General features: G+C 38.4%; 1 protein-coding gene across 2 annotated transcripts in view; it reads left to right on the forward strand.

Annotated features, from left to right (window-relative positions):
• Positions 1-15,620, forward strand: part of LOC126162449 (serine incorporator 1) — a 122,476-nt gene that overhangs the window by 14,201 nt on the left and 92,655 nt on the right. For both annotated transcript variants that reach the window (XM_049918965.1, XM_049918966.1), the window contains exons 3-4: positions 209-381; positions 10,989-11,198. In XM_049918965.1, coding sequence (XP_049774922.1) covers positions 209-381; positions 10,989-11,198 — 383 coding nt within the window. The remainder of the gene's footprint in view (positions 1-208; positions 382-10,988; positions 11,199-15,620) is intronic.

Raw genomic sequence — 15,620 nt, forward strand, 5'->3', positions numbered from 1 at the left:
AACACTTAAATTGAAAATACAATCTAATTTTATGGTGCTGCTCATGATGTAGCCAGAAAGTGCATTTATTCAGATTTGCGGGTTTAAACATTGATTTGCCTGTAGCGGAAATGAGTGATAGTGTGTCACACATGAATTTGTATTGCATTAAATTCTATTTATTACATTTAAGGCATCTGTTGCAAATCTGAAATTTTTCTGTTCTCAGGTTCCATTCTGTGGGAATAGTGGGATAATGCCTGATGTAAATTGTCAAAATGCAGTAGGTTATTTGGCTGTCTACAGGATATGTTTTGCACTTACATGCTTCTTTGCACTCATGGCTCTTATTATGATTGGTGTTAAGACGTCTAAAGATCCTCGTTCAGGAATTCAGAATGGGTGAGTCACATTGCAGTAAAAGATTTCTGTGAATGTAAATGGAAAACTGTAAACATCTGAGGATAGAGAGAGCTCACTTGTAAAATACTAGCCTGTAAGATTATTTTTTAGACACCTGACCTGTTTGTTTTTGTAGCTTTTAATCTGTCTTTCTTATGTATGAAGTAATAAATGCTGTATGGTATAAAACCAGTTCATACTCAAACATGCCCCAACTTAGCTTTTTGTGTGAACAGGTATTGTAATACATTTGACAGTATTCTGAGTTACTGTCATTAATGAAATCCATCCAGTGGCTCCACAAACTAGTATCTAAGCATTATCCATTCTACCTAACTTCAGTGATCTTTTGTGCCTGGTTATGGGTTAGACTATTGAACAACTAATTTCTCTCTGTGAACAATATAATCCTGCTATGTTCTCCAAGGCTTTCAGTCTGGAAGCTTCAAGAGAATCGGATTGGTCATCCTCACCTGAGCAAAACTGCTTGTGAGTTGAAAATACAAAGATCAAATTTCCTTGTTTGAGCCTTCCTCAGAATACATTTTGCAAACTCAACCATATCATTTGTTGGTACAGTAAGAACTAGTTACTGTCCACATGCAAAAATGGAATGACTCACAAATCTGTGGCACAAATGGTGCTAAGTATCATAATGGACTGTCCTTTGTGTTCTCGCTTCCTGTGCACGGGTTCCCGGGTTTGATTCCCGGCGGGATCAGGGATTTTCTCTGTCTCGTGATGGCTGGGTGTTGTGTGATGTCCTTAGGTTAGTTAGGTTTAAGTAGGGGACTGATGACCATAGATGTTAAGTCCCATAGTGCTCAGAGCCATTTGAACCATATGACGGTCCTTTGTGCACTACTAATGGATTGCTGGAAGATTTATATCAAACTTGCACCAAATCAATTGTTTGGTTGGAAAAACTGAATATTGAAATTTAATTTTTCCTTTTGTTTGCTCTGTAAATGGTTACTGTTTCTTATCATTGCTGTACCAGAGCTGTATACTTACAAGTAATTGTCCAATAGTATAAAATAATAATAATAATAATAATAATAATAATAATAATAATACACAACAAAATAAATGAAAATACAACTATGGAAGAGTTACAACTACTGGTTTATGTAGGAGCACTCACTACACTAAATATACACACTAGGCAGAGATCAGAACCAACCAACACACAGAAGAAACCCACAAAACCAGCATGGCAACACAGGCTACAGATCAGAATAGAAAAACTGAAAAAAGACATCGGACAGCTAACACAATTTATAAGAAATATCAGACAAAAAATGAAAAAGGTTAGGTAAAATCTCACAACAAGAAGCGATAGAGCAATTAGATGAAAAGAAGCAGAAATCACAAGCATTGGCCAAACAACTTAGAAAATACAAAAAAAGTGAAAATAGAAGGAAGCAAAACCAAACATTCAACACAAACCAAAAGAAATTTTACCAGACAATAGATAACACACACATTAAAATAGACAATCCACCAAACATAACAGACATGGAACACCTGTGGAGCAACATGTGGTCAAACCCGATACAACATAAGACACGCACGGTGGATACAAGCAGAAACAGACTCATACAAGATGATACCACAAGTGCCTGAAGTGATAATTTTGCAACGTGAAGTCACCTGAGCAATTAATTCTACACACAATTGGAAAGCCCCTGGAAATGATAAAATAGCAAATTTCTGGCTAAAGAAGTTCACCTCAACACATTCCCATCTAACTAAATTATTTAACAGTTATATTGCAGACCCATACACATTCCCTGATACACTTACACATGGAATAACCTATCTGAAACCTAAAGATCAAGCAGACACAGCAAACCCAGCAAAATATCGCCCCGTAACATGCCTACCAACAATATAAAAAATATTAACTTCAGTCATTACACAGAAATTAATGACACATACAACACAGAACAAAATTATAAATGAAGAACAAAAAGGCTGCTGCAAAGGAGCACGAGGATGTAAAGAGCAACTGATAATAGATACAGAGGTGACATATCAAGCTAACACTAAACAAAGGTCACTGCACTATGCATACATTGATTACCAAAAAGCTTTTGATAGTGTACCCCACTCATGGTTACTACAGATATTGGAAATATACAAAGTAGATCCTAAATTAATACAGTTCCTAAACATAGTAATGAAAAATTGGAAAACCACACTTAATATCCAAACAAATCCAAATAATATCACATCACAGCCAAAACAGATTAAGCGTGGAATATACCAAGGAGACTCATTAAGTCCTTTCTGGTTCTGCCTTGCTCTGAACCCTCTATCCAACATGCTAAATAACTAAATAATACAAATTATGGATACATCTAAAATGATGAGACTTACCAAACAAAAGTGCTGGCAGGTCTATAGACACACAAACACAAACATACACACAAAATTCTAGCTTTCGCAACCAACGGTTGCCTCGTCATGAAAGAGGGAAGGAGAGGGAAAGACAAAAGGATTGGATCTTTGTTTTTAGATATATTTTTCCTACGTGGAATGTTTCCCTCTATTATATTCATTAAATTATGGATACAATATTACTGGAACATACCAACACAAAATCACACATTTGCTATACATGGATGATCTAAAACTACTGGCAGCAACAAATCAACAACTCAACCAATTACTAAAGATAACAGAAGTATTCAGCAATGATATAAATATGGCTTTTGGAACAGACAAATGTAAGAAAAATAGTATAGTCAAGGGAAAATACACTAAACAAGAAGATTACATATTGGATAACCACAGCGACTGCATAGAAGTGATGGAAAAAACAGATGCCTATAAATATCTAGGATCCAGACAAAAAATAGGAATAGATAATACACATATTAAAGAAGAACTAAAAGAAAAATATAGACAGTGACTAACAAAATACTGAAAACAGAATTGACAGCAAGAAACAAGACAAAAGCTATAAATACTTATGCTATACCAATATTGACCTACTCATTTGGAGTGGTGAAATGGAGTAACACAGACCTAGAAGCACTCAATACACTTACACGATCACAATACCACAAATATAGAATACATCACATACATTCAGCAACAGAAAGAGTCACATAAGCAGAAAGGAAGGAGGAAGGGGATTTATCGACATAAAAAACCTACATTATGGACAGGTAGACAATTTAAGAAAATTCTTTCTAGAACGAGCAGAAACTAGCAAAATACACAAAGCAATCACTCATATAAATACATCAGCTACACCATTGCAATTTCATAACCACTTCTACAACCCTTTAGATCACATAACATCAACAGATACGAAGAAAGTAAATTGGAAAAAGAAAACACTACATGGCAAGCACCCTTATCATCTAACACAGCCACACATCGATCAAGACGCATCCAACACATGGCTAAGAAAAGGTAATATATACAGTGAGACGGAAGGATTCATGATTGTAATACAGGATCAAACAATAAACACCAGATATTACAGCAAGCATATTATTAAAGACCCCAATACCACAACAGATAAATGCCGACTTTGCAAACAACAAAGAGAAACAGTAGATCACATCACAAGCGGATGTACAATACTAGCAAATACAGAATACCCCAGAAGACATGACAATGTAGCAAAAATAATACATCAACAACTTGCCATACAACATAAACTAATTAAACAACACGTTCCCACATACAAGTATGCACCACAAAATGTACTGGAGAATGATGAATACAAATTATACTGGAACAGAACCATCATAACAGATAAAACAACACCACATAACAAACCTGACGTCATACTCACCAATAAAAAGAAGAAATTAACACAACTAATCGAAATATCCATACCCAATACAACAAATATATAGAAGAAAACAGGAGAAAAAGTTGAAAAATACATCCAACTGGCTGAGGAAGTCAAGGACATGTGGCATCAACTACAGAAATCTGTAATTATTGATACATGTTCAATTACCCGAAAGTTCCTAAATGCAACGTAACATATACCGTACAGTTAAAAGGAAGTCACGCTTGATCAAGGTCCGCGTCACTTTCTATTTTTGACCAGACATAACGTCTGAGAAAAGAAACAATAATAATAATAATAATAATAGTAGTAGTAGTAGTAGTAGTAGTAGAAAGAGTTTATCACTGTGGACTGAAAGGCTAAAATTTCAACAATGGTGGTGCACTGGCATATGGAATTATATGGGTGTTGTTTGAAAACACAGGTACACTGCTTTGGTATTTATGGGCAGTGTATTCACACAGTGTGTATAATATTGATTATGCCAGATAATATTCACAATAAGTCTTGGAATACATACACAATGACCATTGTTCACTGCTATATTATATACACATACAGTGCTGATGGTTGAGCAGTTAATTGCTCACCTGCTATTGTCTTCATAAACATGGTCCTCAATAACTTTTATAGTACCCATGAATGATATACTCTACAGGCTGTGCTTTCACAAATACACTGCCCGATTACCTTGCCTGTCCTCAATCCCAGCTATTCATAGCCTCACTCCTTGGCAGCAACTTCTGTATTGTCTCTTAGCTCCCATGCAGACTGTAGAATGTCTGCCTGAATTGTCTGCAGTCCTTTTCATAAAAATTGTCATTTTTTGACTTATCCTCATTCACATGAAATCAGAGCTCAAAATCTACTGGGTAGAAGAAACTTAAAGAAGCATGTAAAATGGAGCTGAATTTTGTTCTCTCGGGAGCTAGAGTTAAACATTAAGCCTAATATCTTCTGTGTTCATGTATGAAGAGGCAGTTGACTGGGAGAGGGAGATAGAACAGAGAAAGAGGGAGTACAGAGAGGAAGGTTTGAGTGAAGTGTGGAGAGGGAAGGGTATGTGGACATGGGTGCAGGATGGGGACACCCGAAGATTGAGGACAGGAGGATCATGGGATTAAAGGATTGTATTTCAGGGGAGGTGGTGGAGGTGTTGTGGGGGGAGGGGGCAGTGGGCAGTGAATTACAGGTGGCACAGGTCTTGAATCAGTCACTGAAGTCAAGCATGCAGCAATATGTTCTGTCATTGGGTTGTGATCATAGCTCTTGGCCTCAGTTTGGTGATGGCATTCATTTGGATAACCCCAGGAGAGCTTGAAGCCAAGAAGAGTGTGCCAAGAACGAACAGTGGCCACTGCTGGCTCCCACCTCTGCTTGACCAACACCCTTCAGCAGCAGCAAAATGTGATAACATTCTTGGTGTTAACACCATGGGGCCAGCCTCAGATACGCTGTTCTGGCATGATCGAATTCTGCGTCTTCGATGCGCATTGCCAGTTAAAACAGCCACCGTGGGCATTCTGTGCTCCAGATTGTTCAGTGTGACATACAAACACAGCTGTAACTGCGAAGTCTGCAGGGAGTAGCAGCATTTAAATCCAACCATGCTAGCTCATCTTGTCAAACAGCTGGGGCAATTACGTGATGCCCAGTCTGATGGTAAGTATTGTTACAATGAGGGGGGGGCCTTCATTCCCTCCACATCACATGAGCATGTGTATGCTCAAGCAACTCAGCCCTTTGCAACTGTCTAAGGTGTATTATGAGGGACCCAGTCATCCTCACCCTTAGTGAGGTGTCCTGCAACATTGGATGTGGTATAGTCAGATTTGTTCAGTTGGAGCAGCCGATATTAGGCCGGCACAACAAGTGCCAGGAAACATCAGCCTTCACTTCCGCAACACCCACGATAGTATTGTATGCTCAGCTCTATTTCCTTCGCACTGTGGTCGTCACACTGGGTGGTGCCAAATACGCATCCATCTTCAGCAGAGGACTGCCGCCCGTACCTTGCCATATGTGCTTAACATTGTAGGTAGACAGCTGGTTGGTGGTGTTAACTACTCTATCGCAAGTACCCACCTCTGTTATGCTGTGGCTCCCAAATGACAATCGTCCACCTCTTGCTGGACTGCTCACTTTTGGCACCTCTTTGGCAGACTTTTAACTTTCCCAGCTCCCTACCTTCGGTGTTGGGTAGCGGTGCCTCAGCAGCAGCTTTAGTTTTACGTTTTATCTGAGAGAGTGGGTTTTATACTTGTATGTAGGTTTTAACGCATGTCCTTTGTCCCTCTGTCTCTGACACCCTAGTGCTTTTAGGGTTGAGGTTGTAATGTGTTGCTGAGTGGCTGGCTTTTCCTTTTTGTTCTTGTGGTCAGCCAGCCACTGTTATCTGCTTTCTTGTTCAACCCTGCTGTTTCTAGTGTCTCTCTGTTGTTTTCTTGTCCTCTTTTGTTCCTTTCAGTGTTTGTTGCCTTTCCTTCATTCTTGTGGGTTTTCCTTTCTTTCTGTTCAGTGTTATATGTCGTGTTTGTTTTATTCTCACACTTGTGGCATTGTTTCATTAGGAACAATGGACTGATGACCTTGTAGTTTGGTCCCTTCACCCCCCTCCCTCCCGTATTTTAAACGAACCAACCAACCAACCTGGTTGGTTGTTGTGCCCACATAAAATGCTGTATAGACATTACAGCAGAACTAATAAATCATATGGCTGCTTTCATAGATTCCGTTTCGTATAGGAGGTGGGACAGGGGACCCTTTACAGCTGGTTCATAGGATTGATCAGAGTATTAATCTACTTGCAGGCAAGGTTTGGTTATAATGCCAGACTGCGAATCCCTCAATAAGATGTATCAGCACACCAGACAAGGAATTGCTTCTCATTTCAGATTCACTGTCCACAGGGGGGCCAGAGTATATGATAGAAACTTCGTGTGGAATGGATGACGGCTATAAAAATATAGGTGCTGCTGATTATTAGTGGGTTAGATGTGAAGTCTGGCATTTTGATTGCTGCCATCAGTTTCATAGTGAAGTGTGTCTGATATAATAAAGCCAGGAGTGGACAGTGGAACATCTGCAGTGACGGGCAGTCTCCTACTCAGTATTCTGAAGGTCTCACTAAAGCCCTTACAGGCAGGCATTATCTCCAGACCTAGTGTGAAGACAGTTTTGTGTGTCATATCAACTTGTGCCCCTCTCCCCCCTATGAACCATGGACCTTGCCATTGGTGGGTAGGCTTGCGTGCCTCAGCGATACAGATAGTTGTACTGTAGGTGTAACCACAACAGAGGGGTATCTGTTGAGACGCCAGACAAACGTGTGGTTCCTGACGAGGGCAGCGGCCTTTACAGTACTTGCAGTCTGGATGATTGGCTGATCTTTCCTCGTAACATTAACCAAAATGGCCTTGCTGTGCCGGTACTGCGAATGGCTGTAAGCAAGGGGAAACCTTTCCCAAGGACATGTAGCTATACTTATTGTTAAACGATGATGGTGTTCTCTTGGGTAAAATATTCCGGAGGTAAAATAGTCACCCATTCGGATCTCCAAGCAGGGACTACTCAGGACAATGTCATTATCAGGAGAAACAAAACTGGCGTTCTACGGATCGGGATGTGGAATGTCAGATCCCTTAATTGGACAGGCAGGTTAGAAAATTTAGAAAGGGAAATGGATAGGTTAAAGTTATAGTGGGAATTAGTGAAGTTCAGTGGCAGCAGGAACAAGACTTCTGGTCAGGTGAATACAGGGTTATAAATACAAAATTAAATAGGGGTAATGCAGGAGTCGGTTTAATAATGAATAAAAACAGGGGTGCAGGTAAGCTACTACCAACAGTGTAGTGAACGCATAGTTATCTCAACAGATAATGAACAGAATGAAGAAATGTGTGATGAGATAAAAGAAAGTATTCAGATAGTGAAGGGAGACAAAAATTTAAGTCATGGGGGGGGGGGGGGGGGGGCTGTAATTCGATAGTAGAAAAAGGAAGAGAAGGAAAAGTAGTAGGTGAATATGGAATGGGTGGGGGTAAGGAATGAAAGAGGAAGCCGCCTGGTAGAATTTTGCACAGAGCATAACTTAATCATAGCTAACACTTGGTTTAAGAATAATGAAAGGAGGTTGTATACGTGGAAGAGGCCTGGAGACACTGGTAAGACAGAGATTTAGGAAACAGGTTTTAAATTTTAAGACATTTCCAGGGGCAAACGTGGATTCTGACCATATTCTATTGGTTATGAACTGTAGATTAAAACTGAAGAAACTGCAAAAAGGCAGGAACTTAAGGAGATGGGACCTGGATAAACTAAACGAACCAGAGGTTGTAGAGTGTTCCAGGGAGAGCATAAGGGAACGATTGACAGGAATGGGGGAAAGAAATGCAGTAGAAGAAGAATGGATAGCTTTGAGAGATGAAGTAGTGAAGGCAGCAGAGGATCAAATAGGTAAAAAGGCGAGGGCTAGTAGAAATCCTTGGGTAACAGAAGAAATATTGAATTTAATTGAAGAAAGGAGAAAATATAAAAATGCAGTAAATGAAGCAGGCAAGAAGAAATAAAAATGTCTCAAAAATGAGATCGACAGGAAGTGCAAAATGGCTAAGCTGGGATGGCTAGAGGACAAATGTAAGTATGTAGAGGCTTATCTCACTAGGAGTAAAGTAGATACTGTCTACAGGAAAATTAGAGACCTTTGGAGAAAAGAGAACCACTTCTATGAATGTCAAGAGCTCAGATGGAAACCCAGTGCTAAGCAAAGAAGGGAAAGCAGAAAGGTGGAAGGAGTATATAGAGGGTCTATACAAGGGTGATGTACTTGAGGTCAATATTATGGAAATGGAAGAGGATGTAGGTGAAGATGAAATAGGAGATATGGTACTGCGTGAAGAATTTGACAGAGTACTGAAAGACCTAAGTCGAAGCACGGCCCCGGGAGTAGATGACATTCCATTAGAACTACTGATAGGCTTGGGAGAGCCAGCTCTGACAAAACTCTACCATCTGGTGAGCAAGATGTATGACAGGCGAAATCCCTCAGAATTCAAGAAGAATATAATAACTCCAATCCCAAAGAAAGCAAATGTTGACAGATGTGAAAATTGCCGAAATGAGTTTAATAAGCCACGGCTGCAAAATACTAACACAAATTCTTTATTGACAAGTGGAAAAACTGGTAGAAGCCGACCTCGGGGAAGATCAGTTGGGATTCTGTGGAAATGTTGGAACATGTGAGGCGATACAGACCCTACGACTTATCTTAAGAAAATAGATTAAGGAAAGGCAAACCTACATTTCTAGCATTTATAGACTTAGAGAAAGCTTTTGACAATGTTTACTGGAATACTCTCTTTCAAATTCTCCAAGGTGACGGGGGTCAAATACAGGGAGTGAAAGGCTATTTACAATTTGTACAGAAACCAGATGGCAGTTATAAGGGTGGAGGGGCATGAAAGGGGAGCAGTGGTTGAGAAGGGAGTGAGACAGGATTTTAGGCTATCCCTGATGTTATTCAATCTATATATTGAGCAAGCAGTAAAGGAAACAAAGGAAAAATTCGGAGTAGGTATTAAAAGAAGAAATAAAAACTTTTAGGTTCGCCGATGACATTGTAATTCTGTCAGAGACAGCAAAGGACTTGGAAGAGCAGTTGAACAGAATGGATGGTGTCTTGAAAGGAGGATATAAGATGAACATCAACACAAGCAAAACGAGGATAATGGAATGTAGGTGAATTAAATCAATGATGAAGAGGGAACTAGATTAGGAAATGACACAATTAAAGTAGTAGATGATTTTTGCTATTTGGGGAGCAAAATAACTGATGATGATCGAATTAAGGAGGATATAAAATTTAGATTGGAAATGGCAAGGAAAGCAAGTAGTTACTTGGAAATGAAGAAGCTTGCACAGGATAGAGTAGCGTGGAGAGCTGCCTCAAACCAGTCTACAGACTGAAGACGACAACAGCAACAACATCAGCATGTGCTATTCCTTCAGACTATCCTTTGAAGCAGATGCAATGGAGTGTGCCGTCATCTGACCTCCCACCTGCCCCTTCCTGCCCCACTACCCCTCCCTCCACTTTTCCCCACAAAAAATCACCAAATAATACTATGGACTATAACAATTAACAATATACTTCACCTGTCTGGAAATGAGGAACATGCTTTTCAAACTCAAGACATTGATAAATATCTCAATAGTTCTGCAAATAGTTTGAATAACTTGTCAGGCCATTTTTTTTATGAAATTCAGTTTATACGGTTTGTTTTGTTGCTTGTGAGGGAGTCCGTCTGTATCATGGCTTACTAGAAGATGTTTTCGTAGTACCAAGTCTCTTTTTTGGATATGTGTGGAAACAGATGTACTGTCTTCCTTTGATACTTGTCACATTAGCATTACTAGTGACCTGCATAACACTTTCGTAACAAGTTCACTTTCTGCTAGGCAGAGATGGGGCTTGATGTCATTATAGCTGTTGTTAGTATCTTCTTCAATCGTATGCTTCTGAAGTTTGCTTGCACAGTGGATCTTCTGTGAGCATACTGTCCATATTCCTTAGTGTACACCACCATTGTTTGTCATACACTCACATGGATGCTTGATGGTTTAGTTATAAAACTCTGTAATCCGTAGTGTAAGTTAAATAGTAAATATCATAAATACAGCAGAGTTGAATATTCCAGCACATAATACACCATTGGTCATTATGATGTGATGTTAAATTTAATTGTAATCCAATTTCCAAAGTAAAATTGTAATATACTGTCTATTATTTCAGGTTTTGGGGCATAAAATATCTTTTGGTTATAGCTGGCATTGTGGGAGCTTTTTTCATACCAGAAGGCTCATTTGGAAAAACATGGATGTATTTTGGGATGATTGGAGGATTTTTGTTCATCATTATACAGCTTATTTTGATTGTGGATTTTGCCCACTCATGGGCTGAGAATTGGGTTGGAAAATATGAAGAGTCTGAATCCAAGAAGTGGTAAGTGTAATATGAACAATTTACTGTTATTGCTTTTAGATGACTTTTGAGGAAATTCAAAATGGCTGATGCTTGGTGTCTTCAGTTATTGTATGTAGCTGTTACTGCATCTGTGAGAATATTTACTATGAAACAGGAAGCTAGTCTGAACTGAAGTAGTGAGTACTGCCTGAGATGCTCAGATATATGCACCCTGTTCTGAGAAATGATCATTTATTCATCAGTCTTTCTACAGAACATAGTAAGTGAATGTGTGTATTGAAGAGTGATAACTTAGGAATGTTAAGAGTTAAACAAGTAGACAAGAGCTGCTCTATTTATTCTGTTTTGTGGCAAGACTGGATTATCTTTGCAAATTTTTAAAAAGACAGTGAAGAATTGAGATGTCTTTGTTCTCTTAAAAAGTTCAGTTTTTGCTGCTTTAATGGTGTACCCAAGTTTTTTCAGTTAGTATTAATGTGTGAGATACAGCCATTTTATTCCACTTCAACATTGGTTTTGGGCCCTGGAGTGCTAATAAAAAATAGATATAACTGCATTAATGCCTGTTAGCCACTCTAAAACTAATATGTATGGCATTTGATGCTGACTATTGCTGTGCAACATGTTTGGAAAACATTGACACCGATCTTTGTTCGCAAATTTCACATTAAAGAAATGCATCTGATGAAGGTGTACCAGTTCCTGATAAAAAAGAAGATATATCTCTTCAAATTAAGGCACTAGCAAAAGTCGTTCTTTACATATGTGACAAACTGCAAATGCATACACAAAATTAGTATGGGGAGAGCTTCAGAAACTGTATGCCTCAAAGTATAGCAAATTTCGCAGGGTGCAACTGAAATGTGAAATAATATTCACTAAAAATGAAGAATTGTAAATCTGTGGAAAATTTTCTAGTACTGACAAACAAAGCTGTAGCAGATCTAGTGACCATTGGTGATGAAATTAAAGATGGAGGCCTGGAAATGACTATTGTACGTGGACATTTATATGAATAGGATACAGCTTTGTGCAGTTTGTATGATAATGATTTTAAATGTGCTGCAGATTAAAGGTGTCTGCTTGCTCAGTATGCTAGACATTATGAATATAATGAAGATAAGCATTCTGCTGTGTACTTGAAAGCTAATACTGTTAATCAAGGATATCAAAAAATGCCACTTATAGAATCATGTGGCAAAGGACACGAACAACGAAAAATAACACAAAAAAGTAGGCATATTTGTTACATCTGTCAGTCACACACATCCACAACTTGCCCTAAAAATGGGAAATTTAAATAAAAGAGCAAAAGAAATGAGGTGCTATTAGTAAGAGTGCTTTGTGTTTCACAGTTACGTTGAATAGTGGTAACTGGATGGTTTATTTAGGGGCAACTCATCAGAGTTCCAGATGAACATTTTTTTCAGCCATTGACAAAAATACTGTAGTTGAAATCAACTTTAGTTTATGACAAAAACAGAAAGCCACTCAGAAACGATAATTAACAACTCTGGAAGACTACTCGTGAAACTCAACAGAAAGGTTGTTTACATTACAAAATACAGTGGCTTGTGCACACGACCAGTTGATGTATTGGGAAATGATGAATTAACTCAAAATCACTAGACTGGTGGCATCATCAAATGACTTATGTTAGTAAAAGTACAATCAACAATATGATAAAAAAGGAAGCAGTCCTCAGATTAGACTGTGAAGAAGGTGAAATAAATATGTGTGATGTCTGTCTGGCAGGTAAATCAACATAGACCATATACGAAAACTATGTTGCAAAATTCAAAGGAATGAACAACCACTTTATAAGTTATTCATAATGATATTGTAGGTCCTAAATGATGCTCAAAGTTTGGGAGTGTGGATTATGCAGTCACAAATATTTATTTGTGCATTTCTTATAAAATAAGGATGAAGTGGTTGAAGAATTCAAGAAATGGAAGAATCAAACAGAAAAACAAACTGGAAAATACTTGGAGAATCTTCACTGACAATGGGCCAGAATTCTGTTCTCACAAATGGTTACAGTTCAGTGAATATGAAGATATTTGCCATGGAAAAACCATGATATATATACCGCAACAAAACACGCCGATAAATTGTTGAAATGGTAAAGCCACGGTTCCTAGGAAGCGATTTAGCAAAGAGTTTGTGTGCTGAACTGACGTACAACATAAGAGATCATATTATAAGTACCTCCAAAAAAAGCCTTATGAATTAAGGACAGGTAGAAAGCCTAGTGTATGACATTTACATGTGATAGGATGTGAAATTTATGTTCATGTACCCAAACAGAGGTCATTCTAAATTAAAAAAAAAAAGCATTCTTATATGATTTTATCTGTTGGCATGGATATGGGATCCGAATGCCAGAAACAAAATAGGTTGTGTAGTGTAGACTGTTTATCCAAACAATTTTTGGATAGCAAATGCTCAACTTAAAATACACATAAAGGATTTATTGAACTATACAATGAAAGAGCATTACCATTTCCAAGTATTGAAGATGGAATACATCATAGCAGAGGAGATTCAAACACTAAAGGGAAATTTGACAATTTCTCGTATTAGGAGGAAAATTTGTCTGAAATGTATTCATTAAATTAAGGTAATCAGGAATTGTGGAACATGGTGAAACTTCATGAAATCGACGCAAGACAAGAAAGGGTAAAACAAAAGAAAAAATCGCTTTAAGCAAATGTTGTTGGATGGTATTTCATTCTATTAGGAAGTCTTATACTGAAGAAGCACAAATAATGAGGAAGGAAGAATGATAATAACCCTATTGTGAAATAGTTATTTCTGATCTATCGGAGTGAATAGTTCCGTTGAATGAAAAGATAAACTCCCTGAAGAGTCGTGATGTTTGTAAATTTGTCGAGCTAGTCTGGTGTCATTATAGTGGTGAACGGGGGAAAGGGGGGGGGGTATTAAAAAACGCCACAATTGGTGAGAAGCAAATTTTTGAAGGTTGTTTAGTTGTAAAGGGCTTTAGTCAAGTTGAAGACATACACAATAAAGATATTTATGCTCCTGTTTCAAATTTTAAAACAGTTTATCTTTTGGTAGCAGCCAGTGTTGAGAAAAAGTGGCATGAAACTTCCTGGCAGATTAAAACTGTGTGGCAGACCGAGACTCGAACTCGGGACCTTTGCCTTTTGTGGGCAAGTGCTCTACCAACTGAGCTACCCAAGCACGACTCATGCCCTGTCATCACAGCTTTACTTCTACCAGTACCTCGTCTCCTGCCTTCCAAACTTTACAGAAGCTCTCCTGCGTACCTTGCAGAACTAGCACTCCTGAAAGAAAGGATATTGCGGAGACATGGCTTAGCCACAGCCTGGGGGATGTTTCTAGAAAAAGTGGCATATTCATTAGTACTATATGCTGACTGTCCGCATAGGATATTAAAGGAATATATATATATATATATATATATATATATATATATATATATAATAGAGGGAAACATTCCACGTGGGAAAAATATATTTAAAAAGAAAGATGATGAGACTTACCAAACAAAAGCGCTGGCAGGTCGATAGACACACAAACAAACACAAACATACACACAAAATCTAGCTTTCGCAACCAACGGTTGCCTCGTCAGGAAAGAGGGGAGGAGAAGGAAAGACAAAAGGATATGGGTTTTAGGGGAGAGGGTAAGGAGTCATTCCAATCCCGGGAGCGGAAAGACTTACCTTAGGGGGAAAAAAGGACAGGTATACACTCGCACACACACACATATCAATCCATACATACAAGACACAAGCAGACATATATATATATGCTCTAGCCAGGTTTCTTCAGGAAGGTACAAGAAAGTTTGGTTTGCAAGTTAAACAAGTCAATATATGGGCTGAAACAAAGTGGCAGATGCTGGAATGGTCAGTTAAATAACTCACTAAGAAAGCAGGGATTTGTTCAGAATGGTAAGGACAAATAAGGTGCAAAGGAAGAGGAAAGCTATTCTGTCAGTGTATGTGGATGACATGGTTGTGTTAGCACAGAGTGAAGAAATGAGGCAAAAAGTGGAAGCTCTTGTAGAAAAGTGCTTAGACATAAGCACATGGGAGTAGTGTCACACCATAGGTGTGAAGTTTGAAAGCAGAGATTACTTAACGATTAATCTTTCTCAGAGGGAGTAAATTAATCAACTACTTGACAGATTCAGATGTAAAAATGCCGAGAGCACCAAGACCATGATGGAAATGAAACCAAATTTCCTTGAGCTGCTCATAGAGGACTCTAGTAGACACAGGTCACTCGGTGGCAAAGTTATCACAGTAGTCATCAAAATTTAAAGTGAATTTCTTGGAATGCAGAAAAGAGTACAGAGATATTTGAAAGAAATATTACAAGCTCACAGATTATCACATTGGTCAAATACTTAAATTATTTGGTGATTCAGATTGGGCTTCTTGT

This window comes from Schistocerca cancellata, chromosome 2 (assembly GCF_023864275.1).
Source record: "Schistocerca cancellata isolate TAMUIC-IGC-003103 chromosome 2, iqSchCanc2.1, whole genome shotgun sequence".
NCBI lineage: Eukaryota > Metazoa > Arthropoda > Insecta > Orthoptera > Acrididae > Schistocerca > Schistocerca cancellata.